Source organism: Chrysemys picta, chromosome 11, assembly GCF_011386835.1.
Source record: "Chrysemys picta bellii isolate R12L10 chromosome 11, ASM1138683v2, whole genome shotgun sequence".
NCBI classification, from domain to species: domain Eukaryota; kingdom Metazoa; phylum Chordata; order Testudines; family Emydidae; genus Chrysemys; species Chrysemys picta.
Window position 1 is genome coordinate 11,655,853 of NC_088801.1, and position 23,942 is coordinate 11,679,794.

General features: G+C 42.6%; 1 protein-coding gene across 8 annotated transcripts in view; it reads right to left on the reverse strand.

The window, feature by feature from the left end:
• The window catches only part of MYLK (myosin light chain kinase), a 303,266-nt gene that overhangs the window by 145,671 nt on the left and 133,653 nt on the right, over nucleotides 1–23,942 (reverse strand). For 7 of the 8 annotated variants that reach the window (XM_042843095.2, XM_008167811.4, XM_042843094.2 and 4 more), the window contains 7 exons: nucleotides 20,668–20,716; nucleotides 15,393–15,558; nucleotides 11,160–11,325; nucleotides 7,305–7,341; nucleotides 3,996–4,573; nucleotides 1,361–1,564; nucleotides 12–146 (listed from right to left, as the gene is read on the reverse strand). In XM_042843095.2, the coding sequence (XP_042699029.2) occupies nucleotides 12–146; nucleotides 1,361–1,564; nucleotides 3,996–4,573; nucleotides 7,305–7,341; nucleotides 11,160–11,325; nucleotides 15,393–15,558; nucleotides 20,668–20,716 (1,335 nt within the window). Of the gene's footprint in view, nucleotides 1–11; nucleotides 147–1,360; nucleotides 1,565–3,995; nucleotides 4,574–6,669; nucleotides 6,822–7,304; nucleotides 7,342–11,159; nucleotides 11,326–15,392; nucleotides 15,559–20,667; nucleotides 20,717–23,942 lie in introns of those variants that run through there. The other variant, XM_065561514.1, reaches the window with a different exon arrangement.

Below are 23,942 nucleotides of genomic sequence, written 5' to 3' on the forward strand. Positions count from 1 at the left end.
AGTTCTCTTACCGTTGAGGAGCCAGGTGATCTGAGGCACAGGTGTACCTTCCACAGAACACTGCAGCACGAAATCTTGCCCTTCGCTCACTGTACATCCCTTCAAGACACTGGAAAACCTCGGAGCAATCTCTTCAACTTTAGGCCCTTTAAGTCAAAGCAAAAGTGGATCTATTAATACAAGACTGACAAATCAACTACTCCTCTGGGAGTTTTACTCAGTAGATTAAGAGGATATACTGGAATGACAATGCAAAATCATTTCCACATACATATGCAAGATCACAGCTGTAAAGAAAAGAATCTTTTGGAAGTAAAAACAATTTTTACTCATGGACTAATACAAAGATAGGGCACCCTGCTTTTTTGCTTGCCTTTCATGCTTTGCATTAGGCTCTGGTTTTGCAAGTGAAACCTCACACCCAGCTGCGTGCATAAGGCCACCATGAGGAACTGAAATCCATTAACAGAAAGTGAAGAAGTGCAAAGAACAGGAAGGATCAGGTTTTTCACAATTCTCCCCGTTAGGCAATGAAACAGAGGAGGAATTAAGGATTTTGCCCACATGCTGGAAATAGGACTCTGACAAGGCAGGAAGTATGCTGAGGAGGAACCTCAGGTGGCCAGGTTTAAAAGCCAACAATTCCCAGTGCTGGCAGAGAAATGTTGCATCAACATGACTGGAACTTTGTAACAAAACCTCAAATCACATAAAAGAATGGGCTTGGGAAAAAACCATAACTTAGGCCAGTGTTTGCTAAGATGTTCCGGAATCTTTCAAGCAAACTTGATATTCAAGGGTTTCAAGCTCAAAAATGGTGCCAGATAAAACTCTCAGGTTTTGTTCCATGTAGTTCTTATTCCACACCCTTCCTTATTACCTACTGTACTACACAAGAGTGTTATGAGAATCAGTTAGCATTTGGAAAGCATTTCAGAAATGCAAAGCACTATATAAGTGTTAAGCAACTTCCAAGAGAGTCCCATGCAGAAGGTGCAGACTGCTTTGGGCAGGGTCTCTGCCCTCCTCTTCATTCATATTACACACAGCCATCGCAGCTCCAACCAAGATCAGGACCCCGCACGTGTCAGGCATCCTACCAACACAGTGAGGAACAGCCACTGCCCTGAAGAGCTTACAAGAGAGAAGACAAAGGGTGAAGTGGTGAGGAAGGGAGACAGAGATATAAAGGGACTTTCACAAGATCACACACCAGACTGGTGGTAGAGCAGAGCTGGGAATTAAAAAGTCTATATATGAATTAATGTTAATAGGAATTTTGCAGCCAAATCTCTCAGCAGCTTTGAAAATCCCATCCTTAGTTCTTAAAGTGCGCGTTGGCTCACCCCAACTTACTTACTTTTTACACTTAACACCCAGCTGGTGGACGTTCGACCCCTGGGGTTGAAGGCTGTACAGCTATAGGATCCACTGTCTCCCAAGTGGGTTTTCATCAAGCACAAGCAATGAATTCCATCCTCTTCATATATTTGGATGCCATCTTTTCCTTTTACAGGGGCTCCCTCTTTGAACCATTCCACATCTGGTTTTGGTTTCCCTGAAACTAGATGATGCAAAGGTGGAGCATGGGGGCGAGGGCCATTAAAGATATTTCCCCATTATGATAAACCTTCACTTTGCCTATTACATTTTTTTTACCAGACATTGTAAAATATTCTGATACACAGTTACTGCTTATCTTTCCCCACTCATCCCAACCCTTAAAAAGACACTGACAACTTGAAAAAAGTCACACATACTTCTGTCTGAAAATTGTTCCTCTAGTGTTGTTACAAGTCACGCCTAAAATTGCTGTAATCCAGCTAGATTGGGGATAGGAGGTAGGGAGGAAGAAACATGTTACACTGTCTTCCCCTACCCTCAAGTTTGAATGATTTGTGCATTTAGCAGCACTTCGTGAATTGTCAATTTCTACTGTAAAATTGGTTACAGTCGTTGCTCAGTTTCTGCTGTTTGGCTAGGTCTTTCACACGGCAACAGGGAACAGAACAGTAAAAAAATTTAGAAAAAATGCCATTCCTTTAATTGTGCGTTTGCAAGGCCGGATACTTAATTTGACTCGGCACAGCAAGGGATGAGGCATGGGGGAGAATGGTGGTTACAAGAGTGAAAGATCACGAGATGTGCCTAACATCATAGACACATCTTGTTGGTACCTCTCTGGTTTTTGAGGGATGCGAACAGGAGGAGCAGAAACGAAGGGAGAAAATAAATTGGAAGAGCATCTACTGTGTGTACAAGTGTGAAGTACAGAGAGGATAGACTGACTGAGGCAGAGGAGATATCAAGAAGGAGAAGAGTTGACACTGCACAAAGTCACTTGACTCTTAAGGCCCGATCGGAAGCGCTCTGAAGTCAACAGAAAGACACCCATTTACTTCAGTAGGCAGTGAATGAGGGAGGCCCTTAGGCCCAGATCCCCAATGTTATTTAAGCTCCTAACCTCTACGGAAGACAGTGGAAGTTAGGAGCCTAAATTCCTTTGAGAATCTGGGCCTTAGTGCCTCTGTAAAACAGAGAATATTTCCCTCCCTCACAGGAGTAGTGCGAGGCTTCACTAGTTCATGCTTGTAAAGTCCTTTGAGAAGGTGATAAAGAAGTGCTTAGCTTAATATACTATGAAAATAAACTACCCATATATACTCGTTCATTAGCCTGTTTGTTTATACGCTGACCCCCCAAGATGGATAAGCTAAAAATGGCAAAAACTGTATGACCCTTTCATAAGCCAACCCTATATTTCAGGGGTTAGCAAACTTTGGCTCGTGGCCCGTTAGGGTAAGTCACTGGCAGGCTGGGACATTTTGTTTACCTGGAGGGTCCACAGACACGGAGCTCCTCAGGTCACAGTGGCCACGGTTTGCCATTCCCAGCAAACGGGGGCTGCGGGAAGTGACGCGGGCCGAGGGATGTGCTGGCTGCCACTTCCTGCAGCTCCTATTGGCTGGAAACGGCAAACTGAACAAGTATATACAGTATTCAGAGAGTCCTCTGGAACCTTCTCCACTCCTGACTCACTGGGAGGGTAATAGAAAATATATTCTTTATAGAGTGAGGAAGACACATCAAGAAAGGAAATCAATGACTAGATTTTTTCCTGCCTAAAATGTAAAGCCATCTCTCTCTTTTTTTGAGAGAGCTATTTGATGTGCAAAGACTACATTAAAATACCAGAAAATGCTTCAAAATTATTTTCTACTAAATTGCAATAAAAATGGAAATTCCTCATATTTTCGTCAGGGAATGGATTAAAATGGATCATGCATACCATGATATGCAGCCAAAAAGCCCTCCACGGCTCCTTTCTCTTCTGAGAGGTTAAAATCTGATCCATTTCTGAAGAAGAGGAAACATTGAGCCAGGGCCTTTTAATTATGACCTTCTGTAGTTAAATCATTAGAAACACTTGCCTAAACACCAGGGGCTAGACTGAGCCCTAAGCAGGAGGTGATGTGCAAGCAGTGTGACTCCACTACAATTCCTGCTCTACTCCGTCCCTTGCTCCAGGGGACAGTAACTTCAGCTTACTTATCCTCTTTTACCAATTCAGCACCAGAGGTCAGCATGCTGGAGAAGGGGACAGAAGCAAGAATCTGCTGGTGGGGCAGGATAAGGAGGGAGTGAGCGCTGGGCACACAGTCCATGGTCAGCCATTCTGCACCTGAGCCTTGATGCAGGGAGCCCTACAACAGCCAGGCAGGAGAATGGCCTTGGGCTCCTATTCCTTCTTATTCCCCTGAACAGCCATATTAAGGTCTGGCCCTGTATAGAAATCACAGAGACAGAACACCACAATGGTGTGCAGTGGAATAATGATTTTGCTGATGCAAGTGTGGAGTGCCACAGAAGAGCTGTTTTAAGAATGGTTTAGGAAGGAGGAGAAACCTGCACTGAAGAGTGAAGTATTTCCCCATTATTCCATCTACGGGAACAGAGCCCTAAATACTGGGTTCTTTGAGCTTTCATCCCTTTACCTTTGCTTTTGAATTTGACCTCCTGGCCTTCTAATACTTCCTGGCTTTGTGGACGGCTCTCAAACTGCGGAGGGACTCCCTGAGGCTCCCTCTTCTGCTCTGTTGTGCTCTTCCTTGTTCCAACTCTGTTTTCTGCTTCCCTACTCCTTGGACCAGCTTGTCTGATGAGAGACGCAGTTTGTCGAGTTGTCATCAGGGGCTGTGTGGCCCCTTTCCTGTCCTCATCCTGTCCAGTAGAAATGGCCGTGGATTCTGCCTTTGGTTCTGGTTGCACTTTAATGGCTTGCAGTGTTATGGTACTGGAAGTTTTCTGTAGGCCCTGAGATCCCCTCGCTTCTCCTTTAGATTCCTGAGCAGGTTCTGTGTTAGTTTCTCTGAGCTGTCGTTGTCTATTGTCCTTGGCTTCTTTGGAGGAGATAGAAGAGGCCTCTTTCTTAACTGCTGTCCTCTCTTTGGTTTCAGCTGTGAGGCCAGTGCTGCTGGATTTCAGTTCCTTAGCAATCCCATTGCTAGTTGCCAGTTTGAATTCTGAATTTTCAATAGCTTTGGTTGCAGTGGAAGTTGATTTTGTTGGAGTGCTGAAGGGAAATTATTTATTTAGCGATATAATCAATGGCTTGTAATAATTAGTACTTATACAGCACTTTAGCTTCAGAGAACTTTGCAAACAGTCATAGTTTATAAGACCAGCAGGGATCATTGTGATCATTTAGTCTGACCTCCCGTATAACACAGGCCACAGGACATCCCTGAATTAATTCCTGTTAACTAATTAACCCCCACAAAATCCCTGTGAGATAGAGGTTAATATTATTTACCTCTATCTTGTAAAGGGGAATAAATGGCTTGTGCCACAGAGTGACTCAATGCAGAACCTGGATTACAAAACAGGAGTTGCTGGATCCCATTCCTCTGCTTAGGCCCTCTTTTACATGACATGGGTCAGCTTCTGATCTTACATACACTGTCTGAGACTTACAGTTCATTCCATTTACATCTAGGGAGTGACAGTGGTGTAAAATCGGTGTAAGTGTGAATGGATTCAGGCCACATATATAAATGACTCAAAACACTGTATAAGTTAACTTCCTGTAGATAATTCTAGTTGACTATTTTCACTGTATTATGCTGCTTATTAAACATACAGTAAAAGTCTCAAAATGCCTAAGTGATTTGGGAACCTAATTTATATTAACTTTCAATGAGACTTAGGCTCTTAAGTCCTCAAGTCTCTTGAAAATAGGACTAAGGCTTGCAAGTCACTTAAACACTTTTGAAAATTTTACCCATAGTGCCTAGGGGCCTCAACAAGGTTAGGCTGGATAAATAACTGCATCAGGCTTGCACTTGTGATTGTACAATGTTATGGTTTACAAAACATACCAGTTCTCCTATTAATAAGATACAAAGGAGGAGGAGCTCTACTTCTTGAGACCTCAGGACATTGCAAGCTCTGGTGAGTAGCTCAATTTTACTGTTAAAAAGCATGTTACCAGGAGAAGCCTAGGTCTTAGCATTGTGGTAGGATGAAATTTTGAAAAGCACTCAGTTTTGGCCTAGTTCTGCTTCCAGCAGAGCTGAGCACTTTTGAAAATCCCACTCCAGATGTGTTGGGACAGAAATCCAACATCCTGAATGGTCTAAAACTCAGAGTTGGGGATACGTTCAATAAACTAATACGGGCCTTGATGACTCCATGAAGCAATCTTGTACATCCTGGTTAGCACTGGTTAAAACTTTTCATTCATACATTTTTTTCCTATTAAAATGCTTTTTCTTCTATTAAAAATGCTTTTTCTTCTAACTGAAAATGTTTCTTTCATTTTTCAACTTAAAAAAATTAAAAATTTTCCTCAAAACTTTCAGAAAAAAATTGAGAGAACATTTTTCATTTCTTATACCTTTTTTTCCACAGGAATATTTATCATTCTGACCAGATCTAATCCTGGACTTTCTATGTGGAGGACTCAGAAGCACAGTATATACTTGTATATGGAAGGGGCACAGGTATTCCATAGTCATTGTTTACACTGGTTACCTGGAAGATGTGTATAAATCCTCTAGACTACTTTGAAAATCTCAGCAATCATTTCTAGAACTCCAACCTTCCTTTACACTTCAGCAGACACAATAATTTAAACATAAAGCTAGTCCTGCAGAAGTATAAAATTGTTCCGTTCCCAAAATTTGTTTTCCAGAAGGACTAAAAAAGTAACCTTTTCTAAACGTATGAAAATAGAAATCATAATCACTAGACCCATTTCTTACTTCTCTAGTTTCAGTTTTTAATTAAGATTCATGCAGTACTGTGCTTTTAAGAAAGATCTGCTCCATACTGACATGATGTATACAAGTGTTCTCAGCATGAATTAGGGGAGTGTTCAGAGCAGGCAACCTCTTGTTTCATACCGTTCACGTCGATACTGTAGCCAGTCCACATTTGGAACTCCTCCTTGAAGACAATGTACATAGTGTGGCAGACCTTCGTCTCGCCAGACCTGGCACTTCCCCATCTGCTTGCATTGGGCTTGGGGTAAATCAGCCCCACTCTGAGCAGTGTTTGTCTTCCCCGCTCTGTGCTACTCTGGCCATATGTTCAGGGTAGGCTTAAGGGGCGAGCCTCCACCAAACAAAAAGGAAACAGTCTCACAAACACAAAAACAAAGGGGGATACCTTTTCCTGCCCCCTCGCTAGGGCAGAGAGTTGTCCTGTTTGCTCCGGGGTGTCAGTTCTTCTCCTAGCAGACACTCATGTTCAGCTGTTTCCTCTATGGGAAGGAGCACAGCCTCTCACCCTGGGGAAGCTTATTTCCCTATTGCCACTAGCCTGACAGCTGCAGAGGAGGGGCTTTAAAAGGTCTCAGGCAGTCCCTTAATTGGATGCAGGTGCCCCTAATTGACCTGAGGTAACCCCTTCTCAGCTTGTAGGAAAGAGGGCCTTTAACATTCTAAGGCTAACATATTGGCCCTCCACCAGCCTCCCGCCAGGCTGCCCGGCCTGACTTTGTTACACGAGAAACATCAGAATTTTCCCTTACAGGTCAGATCAGTGGTCTGTCTCAAACAGAATGCTGCCACCAACAGCGACCAATACTAACTGCTTCACAGGAGGTACAAGGTATCCATTATGAGATAATCTGTCCCTGAGTAAAGTTTCCTTCTAACCCCCAATAGTTAGAGTTGACTTACACTATGAAGAAGGAGGGTTTGTTTCTCTTTCAGTGGAGTTTCATGCTGCAGTTTCAAGACCACAGTATATTGCATTTTAAAAGATCGGAAAAGGGAAAATGTATTGAATGAAAAACATACCATAATGGGTGAACATACAGGTCTGTCTTATCTGAACCTGAAATAAAAATAAAGGAAACATATTATACTAAATACAAACCTTGGAAATGTCAAAATAAAGCTTTAGGCAAAGTTCATATTTTGGAGAGTCAATTTTTTTGTATGGGAGCCAAATTATGGCTTGCCACCCGAGGAAAGTTGATATGGATCTAAATCATACCCACTTTTTGCTGAGTCACTGGACCACAACAGATTCATTGACAGATCTTGACTCCCAACCACAAGTGCTGACTGCTTAACTGAAATGGCAAGAGGTCTTGGCTCAGTTTAAGATATTTCTGGATCTAGCAACTGCAAGGCCCACTGAAAACTAAAGGGTTTTGTCAGACTGAAGTGTTCTGGGTTAGAAAAGGCAGGCAAATATGATATTCCAGCTGGAGTCAGCTCATTAATTCTTAATGGAACTTCAGAGAGGATGTGGACCTGGGCAGGCCACTCATCCTCTGTATTTGACCTAAAAAGTGTAATTACAAAGATGCTGAATCAGGTGTTCTGGTTGTAAACTGTGTCCAGCCACAAATTCCTGACTAAGCGTTAGCTGGCGGGTAGAGATTAACATGTTCAACACAAAGACAAACAATGGCATAAAAATGTAACCAACATATTGAATCTTTCACTTTTGGAAGAAATGTTCTGGCATGGAAGCTCACACAGGGCTTACAATGAATCCAGGGATTCAAATTGCTCAGTGTAGTTTACAGCCCAAAACAGAGATTTAGTTTTCTTCTTATTCTAAAAGACCCTAATTATTCTAGGTCTTTTAGTCCCAGTTACATCTGTCCCTGCGTGGGTATGCCAGGAGGGAAAGATCCTTCTCCCACACTTATGCACATCGAAGTGGTAGCCATAAAGGGGCTGCCAACTCTGCAGAGTGCAAAGACAGGATGCCAGTTAGTGCAGTCTGCTGCGCTCTAAGTCTGCAAGCACAGGAAAGCACTGGTTGCAGTACATGGTGACCAGATTTTTAAAGTGAACAACCAGGACAGCAGTTCAGGGAAGGAGGGCAGCATAAGGACCAGTTTTAGATCCCAATACAAGAAAGCACTTTAAGCACAGTGGTTTGAGCATTGGTCTGCTAAACTCAGGGTTGTGAGTTCAGTCCTTGAGGGGGCCCACTTAGGGATCTGGGGCAAAATCAGTACTTGGTCCTGCTAGTGAAGGCAGGGGGCTGGACTCAATGACCTTTCAGGGTCCCTTCCAGCTCTATGAGATAGGTATATCTCCATATATTATATTATTATTATTTTTACTCTCACTGTTAAAAAATATGCATCTTATTTCCAGTCTGAATTTGTCTAGCTTCAACTTCCAGCCACAGGATCATGTTATACCTTTCTCTGCTAGACTGAAGAGCCCATTATTAAATATTTGTTGCCCATTTAGGTACTTATAGATTGCAACCAAATCACCCCTTAATTTTCTCTTTGTTAAGCTAAATATAGTGATAGTGATAGACTCAAAGAGCTCAATCTATGGCATGTTTTCTAATCCTGTAGTTGTTCTTGTGGCTCTTCTCTGAACCCTCTCCCATTTCTCAACTTCCTTCTTGAACCATGGACACCAGAACTGGACAGTATTCCAAAGAAGTGTTTTCATTCAGTTTTCCAAGTTCATTGTAGTGTACTTCACTCTCAGGAGGCTCAGACTAGCATTTTGGCAAAGTGCACAACCACTTGTTGTGGGAGATCCAGATTCAGATATTGGGCAGGTAGTGTTTAGAAGCATCAGAGAGGCAATACTCAGCCTCTAAAAGGCAATGTTTCCCATCCTCTGTGCATCAGCGGCAGGTTTCAAGTTGAACTACTGTGCTATAGGCCAGCTGTGAGACTGGGACTGCAGCACAAAGGAATTTAATGGCTGAGACGAAGGAAGAGGTGAGGAAATACTGAATGAACCATGCTCAAGGTGAGCCATACATTTGAATCCTTGTCTCAGGGTAGAGATGAGAGATGTGGTGCAATCAGAGCACTCCACAAAGAGTGAACAAAAGACTCTAAAGGTACATAGGACAAAAATAACCCATCACAACCTTGCAATTAGTCTGGCCATAAACAAACAGTTACCAAAATTTTTCACTGAAGAAGTAAGCTGAATCCCAGTTGAAAGATGACCAGTTAAAGATCCATAAAAAGCTTAACAAACCTCAGCTGGCTAAAGACAAAACAGTGCTACATGACCCTATCAATTAAGAGAACATTCTTTCCATCCTCCACCCGACTGTGGAAACTTGGAAGAAATAAAGCTCTTGGAACAAGATTATCTATACAAGAGATCTACATAGCTTTGCTTAAAAATAATGCAATAATTTCAATTGTATGACTGCCTGATAATGCTTTACAGAACTTCCTACTAGCTGATTTAATTGATACTTAAAGAATTAGATATGGGAGGTTAGAATGGTAAAGGCAGCTGATAAGATAAATACACTACCATGTAACCTCCTTTTTACTAAATGCCTGGGGCCCATAGTCCTCTCCTGTTCTGAACGTACTGATCCAGGAAAGACTGTGCCCCATAATTAGGGATGCAGTTAGCATTTGAAATGTATACACAATGTGGCTGAACTGTTGGTTCTCAGCCCTCATCCTGTCCCAAGACAGATGTGTTCATTATACACAGTAGGATCATTAACCTGGCGGGAGCAGTCAGAGATTCAGTCACATATTTAATAAAAGGCTCAATGAACAAAAAACGGTCTGAGTAATACATGGGCAAATGGGGTCTCTCTAGTGGCTGACCACAGTGGTTACACAGATTGATACTTGCTCACAGCACTCCTTTTAGGTTAAGTAGCACATGCTTGAGTTCAATTCCCATTGTCATTTGTACACATATAACCTTGTTGCTCCTCAAAATGACTCCCCAGATGGGACACAGACTCCCGTGGACCTCAGATGATTGCAACAAGCTGGTGTAATAGGGGCATATGTAATGTATTTGCTTTGTGCACATAGCTGGCCCCAGTAGTTGCAACAGCCTACTTCTTCCTTAGAGATAAAAAGACTTCTACTGTAGCTCAAGTGATAGAGGCCTATGCTTTTGGTGTTGATGTACAAGCATGAGCATCAACCCAGAAAATTAACTATATATGTCATGACAGATGTAGCACACATGTTTATACAAATCTATTTTTTCCTTTTAATTACAGATAGAAGAGGACAGGGCTGGGAGCTAGGAACACCTGAGTTTTAAACTCAGCTTTTTATCTCTTCTTGTGCGGGTTTGGGCAAGCTTCTTAACTTCCCCATGTCTCTGTTCGCCCCTCCACACGCATCTATAAATATAGGTATACTAATAATAATAATGCTTTACTACTCAAAGGGGAATTGTGAAGATTAATATTCATACAGTGCATTGAAAGAATAAAGAACTATGACAGTGCTAAACACAATTACTTAACAATCATGGTAAAAGGATTTGCCCCTCCCCATCCCAAATGAGGCACTCTCTGAAGGTATGATTACTGTATTTAATTACATATGTAGAATTTCCACTTGCTGAAATTAAAAAATATCAAGCTCCAAAGTAACAAAAGTAAAGTGAAATGCTAGGTCCTATGGGAAGTGATAAGAGAACATTTTGACAGTTGCATTCGGACAGTGTTTCTAGTTGTAGCACTGTGCTGCAGGTTTTGATACATCAAAATGTCATTCCACAGAAGGGGAGGGGGCACGGGAGGAGAGAGAGCGCAAGAGAGAGCGCGTGCTTAGGGGGGAAAAAAATCAACACTTGTATTCAGACATTGCTGAAAGCAATGATTTAAGAACACTTTGTAATGTACTTGTGTTATTCCCAATTAATCTCTTTTTGTTGTACCTTGAACCATGAGTTCTGCAGACACGGATGCCTTCCCAGCGCTATTCATCACGGTACAAGTATAAGTTCCAGCATCAGTCAGACGAACATTTTGGATTTCCAAGAACTGGATGCCTGATTTCTCAAACATGTTGAAACGATCTTTTTGCTGCAACTGAATATCACCCTGCAAAGATCACAAAACAACCCCATTAGAGAGACAGTCATGGAAATAAGCAGCTTGTGGTAAAAGACCACTCCATTGTCCCATGTTGTTCTTTCCACTTATCTCTCAGCCAAATACCTTCTGTGGCTAGTACCCAGCCAGTATAAACAAACATTTTGGGTTCAAAGCTTTATAATTCAAATCTGCAGGAGACTGCTTCTCCTGGATTTTGCCACCCCTTATTTCCAATCTAGTCTGAATTTTCATCATTCACATTAGTATCCTTAGAAAATTAAATTTACTTTTACTGTATAGGCAACTGAAGCAGTAATACATTTTATTTCCTTTCCTGAGAGATGGGCATCACATTTTAGAATTATAGTTACAGAGACTTTGGGGCCAATTCTCCATTGTGCTATGGCCCTTTTATGCTGCTCTTTATGCTAGCTCAGAGGTTTGAGCATTGGCCTGCTAAACCCAGGGTTGTGAGCTCAATCCTTGAGGGGGCCATTTAGGAATCTGGGGCAAAAATCTGTCTGGGGATTGGTCCTGCTTTGAGCAGGGGGTTGGACTAGATGACCTCCTGAGGTCCCTTCCAACTCTGATATTCTATGATTCTAAGGAAATACCCACTGCCTAAGAGAGGTTCCTGAGGCAGCACAGAGCTGCCAGAGAGACCCAGTACAGTCCCTCTCTGGCATAGGGAGCATCTCAGAGGTAGACTGTAGGGAGCAAAAGGTCTTGGGCTACTGTAGTACAGCTATTCTCTGCTTTCCTTAGGTCATTGGAGGCCACAGGAAGCAGAGTGCAAGTTAGAACAAACCGTTGCAGGGCCTAGAATATAGTGTGTGTAAAGGTGGATAAAAGCCATATTTGGCCCCCACCCTTTCCATTCCTGTGCCAACAATTGAGCCTCTTATGTTTGTAAATAATATTAAGATTGGGGCACAAATAAATGCAAGACCTATCAGAACTGTAAGTTCTGGTTGACACTTCACCCTCAAAAATAGTCAAAGTTGCCGGACTAAAGACATCTACCTATCTTAACAGTTGTTCCTAATACTTAATCTATTTTATCTAATCTTAATATCTTTATTTTAATTTATCCAAGGGAAGGTTAAAATGTGACTTGATCATGGTCTGGAAGTATCAATATGGAAAGAAAATTTCTGATAATGAAGGATTCTTTGATCTAGCGGACAAAGAGATAATCTCCAATGGCTGGAAGCTGTAGCTAGTTAAATTCAGACTAGAAATAAAGCCCCCCCCCACCTTTTTTTTTTTTTTAAAGAGGATAATTAAACACTGAAGCAACTTACCATGAAATGTGATGGGCTCTCCATCAATTGAAATCTTTAAAACAATATTAGGTGACTTCCTAAAAGATAGGCTCTTGTTCAGTCACAAGCCATGGGCTTGATATTTCACTCATTAATTCCTATTCTATGGCCTGTGTTACACAGGAGATCAGTCTTGATGAGCATAATGGACCCTTTTGGCATTACATTCTATGTATCTGAGACTAAGCAAGCCATTGTAAGCAAACCAGTGCATGTGCTTCAGTAGTCTTTGCTAACAGATGCCACAAATTTTCCTATTCTAAATACAGGCGGAAATTGTACTCTCCCCAGCAGCATTGTATGGTACTTGTTGGTAGATGTTGAATTTTTAACACCTCTGATGACTCAATAACTTCCTCGTGTCTGAATATTATAAATCCTAGCTGAAAGAAAATTCGGTTAAACCAATTGACACCATTGTCCTGGGGATCCAACAAGAACTACTGATCTTTATGAATTAGCAGGTAAGCAAAGTAAAAGGAAAGAATAAGGCATCCCCAAATGGATCTGATTCATTCATTCTAAAAAAGTGTACGTTAGTTTTACAATGCCTCACGATAACACTCTGCTGTTAGATCTTTGCTAAGAAAGGGGAAGAGACTGCCACTTGGCAGAGCAAGTTATAAAACACGGATTAATGAAATGCAGATTAGCTAAAGATCCTTGGGACTGGGACTTTCTTTTATTATATTTTTGCATGGTAGAGTGGAGCCCTGAGCACTGGCTGATGCCCCTGGGCATTTCTGTACCTCAAGACAGACAGAAAGACAGATTTATGATAGTGGCCAGTAACTGGAAACGTGTTCTTTCAATTATGAAACATTCCCACACCTTTAAGCATTCCCCCTCCTTTGCTGATTCATGGGATTGTTCAATTTTTGGCAGAGAACCTGTATGAGCAGAAGAAATGAAAACCAGTGAGAAAATTCCCTACATTTTCTACCGCCTGGTCAATAGTCCTTGCTGTGATGTAGAAGACAGGGGAAGAGAGGAAGACAAAAGAATTAATGTTCAATTCTCTAATTTTGTCTGGGTTGCAAGCGAGGGGAAGAATTTGCCCCCTCGGTGTTGTGCACAGGTTTCTTGACATGCAGTATAGTTTATACTATCACAGTCACTGGAGCTTACTTACTGTAACTGAAGTTTCTTCGAGATGTGTTGTCCCTATCTGTGTCTACATGTGGGTGTGCATGCCCACCATGCACCTGAATACAGAAATTCTTAATAGCAGTGTCCGTGGACCTGCAGGTAAGTGAGTCGATTGATTGATATAGAACTCAGAAACAATCTTGAAGAGCAATTTGGGGTGTAAATTAAGGGAGACCACCTCTTTGTGAAATACTGTATAAAGAGTCTGCCATCACGGCTCCTAGCTCTTTGACCCTTCTGGCCAAAGTGATGGCCACTAAGAACACCACCTTCATGGACAGGTGGGTCATGGTATGTGTTGCCATATGTTCGAAGGGTGCACCTGAGAGTGTTGACAGGACAAGGTTACGGTCCCATTGAGGCATAGATTTAATGACCGGTGGGAAGGTACCGATCAAGCCCTTCATAAATTGCACAGTAGCCAGGTGTGTAAACACAGAACACAGGAGGAAGGCACTAATTGCTGCTAGGCATACCCGCAGCAAACTAAGGGCCAGACCTGAAGTCTCTAAGGAGGGGAACTAGTCCAGGAAAAACCAAAATGACCACCTACCAAGGGAATGTTGGTGGCGTTGTGCCCAGGTTGAAAAGTGCCACCATTTAGCCTGTTAGCAGGCTCTAGTAGAATCCTTTCTACCTTGTATAAGGATTTCCTGAGCAGGGGTGGCGTATGAGTATTCTATTTCAGATGCCCATCTGAAGGTGGAGTGAGCCTGGGTTGGGGTGCTTGATTTTCCCTCCATCCTGGGTTAAGAGATCCTGAAATGGGCGGCTTCTGATAAATGGCATGCGGTCATTGTCTTGAAGCCCATGAGAGCTCCCCTTACACTCATGGGGAGCCCTGGAGGAGGACTCTTTGGGCTTCTGTGGTAAAGGCTCCGTTCCAAGACTCGTGCCTGGAGGGGCACTGCTGGTCATTTGAGGCAAGTATATGGTGGGTCTCCTGGGAACAAGGTCAGAGTGGGGCCTCAGAGCCTCCTCCATCAGGAACTTTTTTAGTCAGTGCTCTTGGACCTCTCTAGTTCTGGGTGGGAAGAATCAATAGCTACTGCACTTTGCAGAAATGTGCACCTCACCCAGGCAGAACAGGCACCTTTGATGCTTGTCATTGACAGAGAAGGAGCAAGGGCAGGAGATGCAATTTTTGAATCCCAAGATTCTGGGTGTAGTCTTGGGACCAGGGAAGATTTTCGGCGAATGGGGGCAGGGGAGAGAAATTATCCTATACTAACTATAACTACCAAGTTAAGATATAAAAATGCTTTACAGCAAGTCTCCATTACAGGTTATGCATGGAGAGAAGGAGGACATGATTCTGACCCTGGCCATGCAGTGGTAAGAAGGACCTGGAAAGGTGTTGACCCACACTGCCTCTTATACTCTCAGTCGGGAGCATGAGGGACACTATTGTGCGTGTGCTGGTCAATGGACACTGCTTTGAAGCATTTCTGGACTCAGGTGTATGGCATGCACACATACCCTCGTTTGGAAAAGACATAGCAGGACCAACACTTGAAGAAGAACCAACAGACTTCATCCTCCTATAATAATAGAAGCTTTGAGGCAGAACAAGGACATTAGCCCCTCAGGAAACCATACCTTAAACCAAGTTATTTGAGGCTGTGGTCGTCCTGTTATTTTACAGGAGAATTTGCCTGTCTGGCCTTCACGCACGATGACTCTGTTGGGTTTCGTAGCAAACTTTGGTGGACTTTCTCCCCAGATGCTTGGCCTGTTCTCCACTGACGGAACAGAAAATCTGCCCCTGGAAAGGCAATGAACATTTTAGCTTAGCAGAGGAGTTGTAACCTTTTTTTCTGGTTAGGCACACTTCAGAAAGTATATTAGAACAGTGGTCTGCCAACTGTGAAATAGTGTAGGTGGTAACCAACATTGAGTGACAAAGATACCAGCATAAGATAACAATTTTTGGCCAGAAGGACAAAATTTCAGAAATCAGAAGCTGGCAATGTGTGGCCAATGTAAGGAACAAAATGCTGACTTGTGATAAGGAGACACCCAGCACAGGCCCACATGTTGGAGACCACTGCTCTCAACTACTCATGCAACTGGACACTGTTCTTCTATGTGCCCTCATCCAACAAACACACAACAAGCACTCACACCTTTTTTTTGACAATTCTGGTTGCTTATAACCAGAGCTGGGCAAACTAGTCACAATGTACAAAATATACATTTAAATATACATTTTTTTCCAATCTATGAATTGTCTGCCAACAAATATAGATTTACCCATATTTGTTAGCTGTTCAGAATTATTCTCCAATTATTTCACCGTCGATGAGTGTGATAATCACAATCACTGACATTCACTTTTCACCACTGTTCTAACGTGTGTACTTAAAATTCACTATTTTAGTAAATGTTTCTGCCAGGAAATTCATTCACTGGAATGTTCACAAAGTGAACATGAAAATGGCACAAACAAAACAAAGCAAATGAGTTTAGAAATTCAAATTAATGATAATTAATAACTTTTAGCAGGATTGGCCCAGCTTTGCTTATAAAAATGACACAGCTGTGGAACAAAGTGCTTTTCTACGGAAGTGACACTTCAACACTGAGTGAGGTCAGTCACATAACCTTGAAATGCAAAACAGCATTGTAAGCAAGACAAAATAAGTGCCATTTATGCCGGTTAATGTCAAAAGGAGCTATCTGAATACAGCCACGGTATAATCAAGCCACACGTTAGCAGAAGATAGTAGATGGTGATTATTTTTAGCCTTGAATTTCCGGCAAACCAAACCACTTTTGGGGCCTTGATTTTCCACACAGCATCTTACCCACGTGCAAATGAGATGTGTAAATACCTCCCTTTTTCTATAAGGTATCGGAACACTAATACAGACCTCACAGCCTCAGTTCAAGGAGCTGCCAAGATATGATGGTGGCCATATGGGCTACTTGAGGATTCTGAGTAAGACAAGACCATGATGGAGAGGATTTAAACAGAGAACAGGAATACTGAAATTTTTTGGGCAAAAGTGGTGCCTTACCCCTAAAGAGGAAGGCGGGTGCTTTGTAAAGAGGGTCACTCAGATAGTTCAGTCCCAAAATTTAGAGGGCATGCATGTGTGTGTGCGCATGTGTGTATATGTATACATAAATGTACACACAGGTGTATGTATATATACACTGATACATCAAAAGAGAATATTAATTACCACTAGATTACTAGAAATACACACACACACACACACACACACACACACACACACACTTCCTAGGTTTTACAAAACCAAATACAAATAGCTATTTTAATATTATTTTCTTTTTTAAAATAAATCAAGAGTATTTTGGATTTAAATCTTTCCATAACTGCAAATTCTGAAAGCTCTAAACAGGAGTAAAACACAGGAGCAAAAAAACCAGGAGGATGAACCTTTTAATAACTCTATTAAAATCCACTGGATTAGGTGAGCTCTTTAGAAAGACAGAGCTAAATAGCAACATGACTATCCTTCCTTAGTAGGACTATTTGGCATGTGCATATTCCCCTAGCATGTTTGCAATACACATAACAGCATAAAAGAACCTAAAAACCGGTTACCTACCTTTTTGTAAATGATGTTCTTCGAGATGTGTTGCTCATGTCCATTTCATTCTAGGTGTACACATGCCCAATAGCACGGTCATGGGAAATTTTTGCCTTAGCGGTATCCATAGGGCTGGCTGTGGCACCCCCTTGAGTGCCACGCTCATGTGTCAGTATATCAAGCGCTGCCGGCCCTACGCCCTCTCAAATCTTTCTTGCAACTCCGACAGAGGGGCAGGAGGGCGTGTAATGGAATGGACATGAGCAACTCATCTTGAAGAACAACTGTTACAAAAGGGTTTTTTCTTCTTCGAATGCTTGCTCATGTCGATTCTATTCTAGGTCACTTACAAGCAATGTCCATGGAGGTGGACTCAGAGTTCACAGACTTGCAGCTTGCAGCACTGCTCTGCCCAAGCCAGTGTCGTCTCGAGCTTGTAGGGTAAGCGCATAATGTGACGTGAGCATGTGGGGGTGGGGGCGGTCGGAGCTGCTTCCATGCAGACTGCAGCATATGCATACCCAGCGAGCAAAGGGTGGCCCGAGTGTCCTTCAATCCATGCAGCCTTGCACCAGTCTGCTCCAAAAAGAGTCCATTCCCATCGAATGGGAGGTCCTGGATAGAGGTCTGCATCTCTTGGGACAGGCTGGTGGTCTGAAGCCAGGAGCTGCACCTCATGACCACCGCCAATGCGACCACCCTAGGTGCTGAGTCCGCCACGTCCCACGCCACCTGGAGAGAGCACCTAGCTGCCATGATGCCCTCCTCCACCAGGGTTCCGAATTTCTGGGCCAAACCCTGAGGGAGGGACTCGTTTAACTTACAGAGAGAATCCGATAAGTTAAAATTGTACCTGCAGAAGAGGGACTGATAGTTCGCCACCCGGAATTGCAGGCTGGCTGTTAAATACATTTAAACTATACTTAACACTAACTACTATAAGCAACTATTTGCAAGGCCCTAAGGCTTGAAGTCAGAAAAGACGAAACCGCTAGCCCTTGCTATGAATGGAAAGGCGCTCTTGACTAACCATCACGGGTGGTAAGAAGGAACTGAGAGGGTGTAGGGCTGGCAGCACCTGATATACCAACATATGAGAGGGGCACCACAGCCAGCCATACAGATAACTAGCTGCCGTGATGCCCTCCTCCACCAGGGTTCTGAATTCCTGGGCCAAACCCTGAAGGAGGGACTCGTTTAACTTACAGAGGGAGTCCGATAAGTTAAAATTGTACCCGCAGAAGAGGGACTGATAATTTGCCACCCGGAATTGCAGGCTGGCGTGCACACCTAGAATGGAATCAACATGAGCAAGAACTTGAAGAACTAGTCACTTTCACTTGCTTGGCTAGTCTATTTTCATCACTGTAATCTGAGCGAAATCCGAAAGGTAAATAAATAGGATTCATAGCAAAAAGGGAAATTAAAATACTCAGTACTAATAATCTGTGTTCTGATCACTAACATTGGCAAGGGAAATTATTTTTGTTTGAACCTATTGGGGCCCATTTCCCCACTCAATCACAGTGGTGTGAATCAGGAATAAGCCAATTAAAGTCAATCGGGTTATAAAAGTGTAAAACCGCAAGTAATTGCAAGAAGAATCAGGCTCAGAATTTTGAACCCCAAAACAACCATTTAATTATAAATGTTTGGTAAAGAGCACAGCTCATGCAGCAGAGAAATTGTCCTCTGTGCCAGCCTCAGCCCTGAAGTTATGTCTGGATACGTTAGTCCATTATTGCTAGTGATAGTAATATGGGGCAAATCTTGAACAAACACACAGTTGTGCTGGGTACTGGGGGTGGGGGGGGGAGGAGGAAGGGGATCACCTTAAATATGGGAGAACACTCTTTTACAGTAGATTCCCTTCTAAAATCTCAATTTTAATCAATATCTACCATTGCTTTAAGGATAAATAGGCAGGTAATGCATGTAGGAGTTTAGAATGCTAATGGTCAGGGATGGCAGGTGGGATGGTATTGCACTAAGGACACCATCAGTGACAATAGGGTTGCCAGGTGTCCCCACACCCTGAACCCCTTCCCACATCCCAACCCCCTGCCCGGAGTCCCCTCCCACACCTCAAACCCCTCATCTCCGGCCCCACACCAAGCCTTCACCCCCAGTTGAGTCCTCACTCCCCTCGCACTCCAGCCCCCTGCCCCAGCCCAGAGCCCTCTCCCACACCCTGTACCCCTCATTTCTGGCCCCAGCCAGAGCCTGCACCCCAGCTCAGAGCCCATACCCCCCCTGCACCCTAACCCAGCCCGGTGAAAGTGAGTGAGGGTGGGGAAGAGAAAGCAACAGAGGGAGGGGGGATGGAGCGAGCGGGGGTGGGGCCTCGGAGAAGGGACAGGGCAGGGGTGTTCGGTTTTGTGCGATTAGAAAGTTGGCAACCCTATTTAAAAGCACCCACACCTAATCCTCAAGCTACCAAAATCCTTCCAGCTTGAGAAAAGCGCTCATCAACCAAGGTCTTTGGTTGTGGCCATGGGTAATATTACAGAAACACCATTTGGCCCATTAAACTGCTTAATCTCAATGATCCCAACTCAAGACAGTTTCATGAGTGCCAACTGCAAAAGGGCTAGCAAGACGCATCTTTCCAGCCCTCCTAAAATAAATGGGAAAGAGTTCACATCCATGGTGAACCCGGAGTAAGCTGCGCTTGTCTACACATTGATTCCTATGGGTGTATTCTCCCGACTGGCATGGGACAGGACTAGCTGAAGCAGGTTACTGCCATTCCTTCTCAGACAAACATCAATCGTCTGCATATATTATTCTCATGGATTTACAGACAGAACAGCTCTCAATGTAGCACATTGATTTGGGCTTATTCTGGTTACTTGTTTACAGGCATTACGTGGGCACTCATCGCCACAGAATCCGAGCATTTCACAATCACTAATGTGGTCAGCCTTCTAGCACCTTCGGGAATTAGGCTAGTAGTGCTACCCCATTTTACAAACAGGAAAACTATGGCACTGCAGGGTTTTCCACAAGGCCACATGGGAATAGAACCCAGATCTCCGTCTTGTGCCTTAACAAGACCACCCCTTCCTCCATTATTCAAGCCTTTGCTGTTGGAAGAGAATGCTGCCAAGGTCACTATATGCTTTTTTAATCTGGTCAGGCTTTATTAGGGGCTAAGCGGAAATCAAACTCGTTTTAATTGGCCCTCAAAGTAAAACTGAGCAGTAATGTTAGACAGCAAAGTCACTTGAGGAAAAAAAATTCTCTAGTCTCTCCACAACCTTCACCACCAGACCTTGTGTTTTAAAGAACTCCATGGAGCCTAGAATTCTTACCCAGGGGTTTTGGCACTGGATGGCAGGCTGTATTTCTTCAAGGAGTTTCCTGTATGTTATAGAAAGACAACAAATTAGATGACTTATCATGGTTATTAGGTACAACAGATACCAAAATCTGTGTAAGTACTGTATTTCTTTCTCCTGCTTTCAAACAAGGATCATGAAAATTAGAGGCGGAAGATACCTATGGTACAAGTTATTTTACCCACAATCTAACCAATGCAGTTGTATGCCCTTCAGTATAGGACTGTGTTTGGTTCAGACCTGTGTTAAATACTTAAACTATTAATTAGATTTGGGTTCCAGCCAGAACTCCAATCTAACCATCCCTGAATATTCGGAATTTACAAATCCACTATCCACACTTTGTGACTCAGGCCACAAAGACCCCCGTCTACTTATAACTAATATTGATTAATGATTAGAGAACGTGACTTTCACCCACATTGTATTCCAGTGGAGAAGGCATCAAACTACATGTCCAACATTCAAAGACACTGGCTTCCTGTGTAATTTTGGGAAAATTACTTAAGAGGCCAGTTTTCACAACTTAGGAACTGCTAAATTCTTGGTTCAGTTTCCTCATCCATAAAATAGGGATAATTTCTTATTCACCTTTGCAAAACCATTTGAGATCACTGGATGAAACACTCTATTATAAAATCCAAGTATTATTAATAATCATTTTTCAGAGTGGCAGGATTAGAGAGACACATGAACAGGCTATTCTTTTATTCGTGTATTTGTCCATGTCACCTTTCTTTTCAGTGTGCTTCTTTTCAAGGTAATATAACCCACCCTACACTACTGACAAAATATACACTGTGCACAAAATGCACTGATTACTTAGCACCATCTACTGGACAGACTAACAAAATAAACATTACTAGCTTTTTAACAGACAAAAATGGTCAATGAAACAGGGCAGATCAAGGGCGACAGTGAGAAATAAACAACTTTGGCAGCTGTCAAAAATGGAAGCTTCTTGAGATTTATAAGTATCTGCCATAGATTTAATTTAAAACGAGTATACCAGATGGAGTGGTACCAGTCAAAACCTCTGGTCAGAAAAGCTACATAGTGATTCAGTAATATTTCTTTCAGACAACAACCAGTCCCGTACGCTTATCTTCACTGGAAATAAATAGTTCTCTATTTTACATCAGTGGCACAAGGAGGATTATTAGAACAAAGACTTCTGTAGTTCCCAAACCCTAATGAGCTTAATCCTTGGGTGCTTTACTGCATGGAATTTAAAACAATAATGAATTCAGGACTGAACAGCCAATTTCAGGAAACTGATTTCAAATTCTGCCCCTGCGCAACCTGTTGATTGCAACAAGTTAGAATCAGAAAAGGAAAGAATTTGCATAACAGAAAATAATAATGTTCATGCCAGATACATGCATATTTCAGTTTGCACTCTGAGGATTTCCATAAGAGGTCTTTGACCATGAATAGACAAACATTTTTTTTTTCCAGGAAAGGATGAAGTTGGGCAAGATATGCCTTGGGAATTCAACAGGAAGCCAACAACCTGAAGGGCTTTGGTATTCACCAGAACCCTGAAAAGAGGCACATTGGCCAGCTTGCAAACAGAGAGTAGCACTGATGTCGATTTCTAACACTTTTCTCCGGCTCTGTGTTACTGGGAGTTTTAAATTTAGCAGTGTAAAGCTTTGTCTACACTGCCAATTGAAGGACAAAACTTTTGTTGTTCACAGGTGCTTAAAAAGTCCTTCTCACTCGGAAAGACAAAAGTTTTGCTGCAGCGGGTGGCAGTGTAAACGGCTCGTTGTCAACAGAGGCGCTCTCCTGTCAACAACGCGAACCCCGCTCGTAGGGGGTGGAAGTATTTTGTTGGCAAAAGTGCCGACAAACAGCGTTTACACTGCCCCACTTTTAGCGACAAGTGTAAACAAAGCCTTAGATTATCTAATATGCAGATGTGCCTTTCCAAATTCCCAGTTTGATCGTAGCTACTTCCCATGTGACACAGACATATTATGTGCAAACTGAACCATATATTGAGCACAGCTGGGAGATCCTCAAGAAATGAAGACTTTCACTTATGATGCTACTGTGTTATAAAAGCACCTGTAATTGGTGTTATCACTGTATCTGACAGTCAGTTGCTATTTCCCTCAGAAATCTGTGGTTTCCATGGCTATTGGCCTAATCCTGAGAAGTGGCTTCCATGGAAGTTAAAGGTGCTTTAGCAGCCCCCAAGATCAGGCCCTTTGTTACCCAACCATTTTAAGGCATATGAAGCTAAAACACCTACTTTAGCACCTCACAAGCGCGCGCACACACACACACACACACGTAGAACTCCCCTGCTTCTGGGGAAAGAAGGTGACAGGCAAAAGGTTACTGTTTCTATCGAGTAGGCTCCTTCAAGGTTCCAAAACAGTGGACAAGAGGGTGGCCAGACTTCCAGAAAAACTTGGTATCTACAGCCAGAAGACTGAAGATTCCTGTGGTAGATTTCCCTAAAGGGACATTCTTCTATCAAACCCTTGCCCATGGAATTACAACATTCATGAGGTCTTGCTTATATTTTTATTGGTATCAATTCAACATCTTTACAATGACAAGAGGAAACTTATGGGTCTGATCCAACTCCCACTGAAGTCACTGGTTTAAGCCTTTAATACTTAACACTAACTTATTTCATACAGGATACTGATTAAGGGAGTTTTTTCTTGATCTGGATTTCCATTAAAAAAAAATCTAGAAAAATTCAAAATACAAGGTGCCATCTGTGATAAGTACATGTCAAACTGTCTTGTACATACCATCTCATTAAATGCTACCATACATTGCTGTAATAAAGCCATGCAATGGAGTTCAAAGTTTCCATTGTTTTAAATTAAAACCTCCCCTTACATTTTCAAAATGTCGTACCAGGTTTTAGCAGCAAAACTCCTATTAATTGCACTGGTATCCTTGTGGCTCATTTCCCATTCTGTACTTATTCAGCCCCCAAATATGGAGGCACCCAAGGTAAGTGGAAACACTTCTGAAGATTTGGGGCTATGTGACTTGCTCCTAGCATCAGAAAGAATGAGTGTCAGGTGGGATTAGAACTAAAACTCCTGGCCCCTAACCCTGTGCTCAGACCACTCTTCTCAATGAGTATGGTGATGAGGCTAATGAGTTCTACTTCTACATCAGTGATCAACATTGTACATACAGGTTGGATCTTCACCTGTCAGTTTGATAATCTCATCTATCTTGCCCCCTTTAGAGGGTGTGTTTTATCATACCCA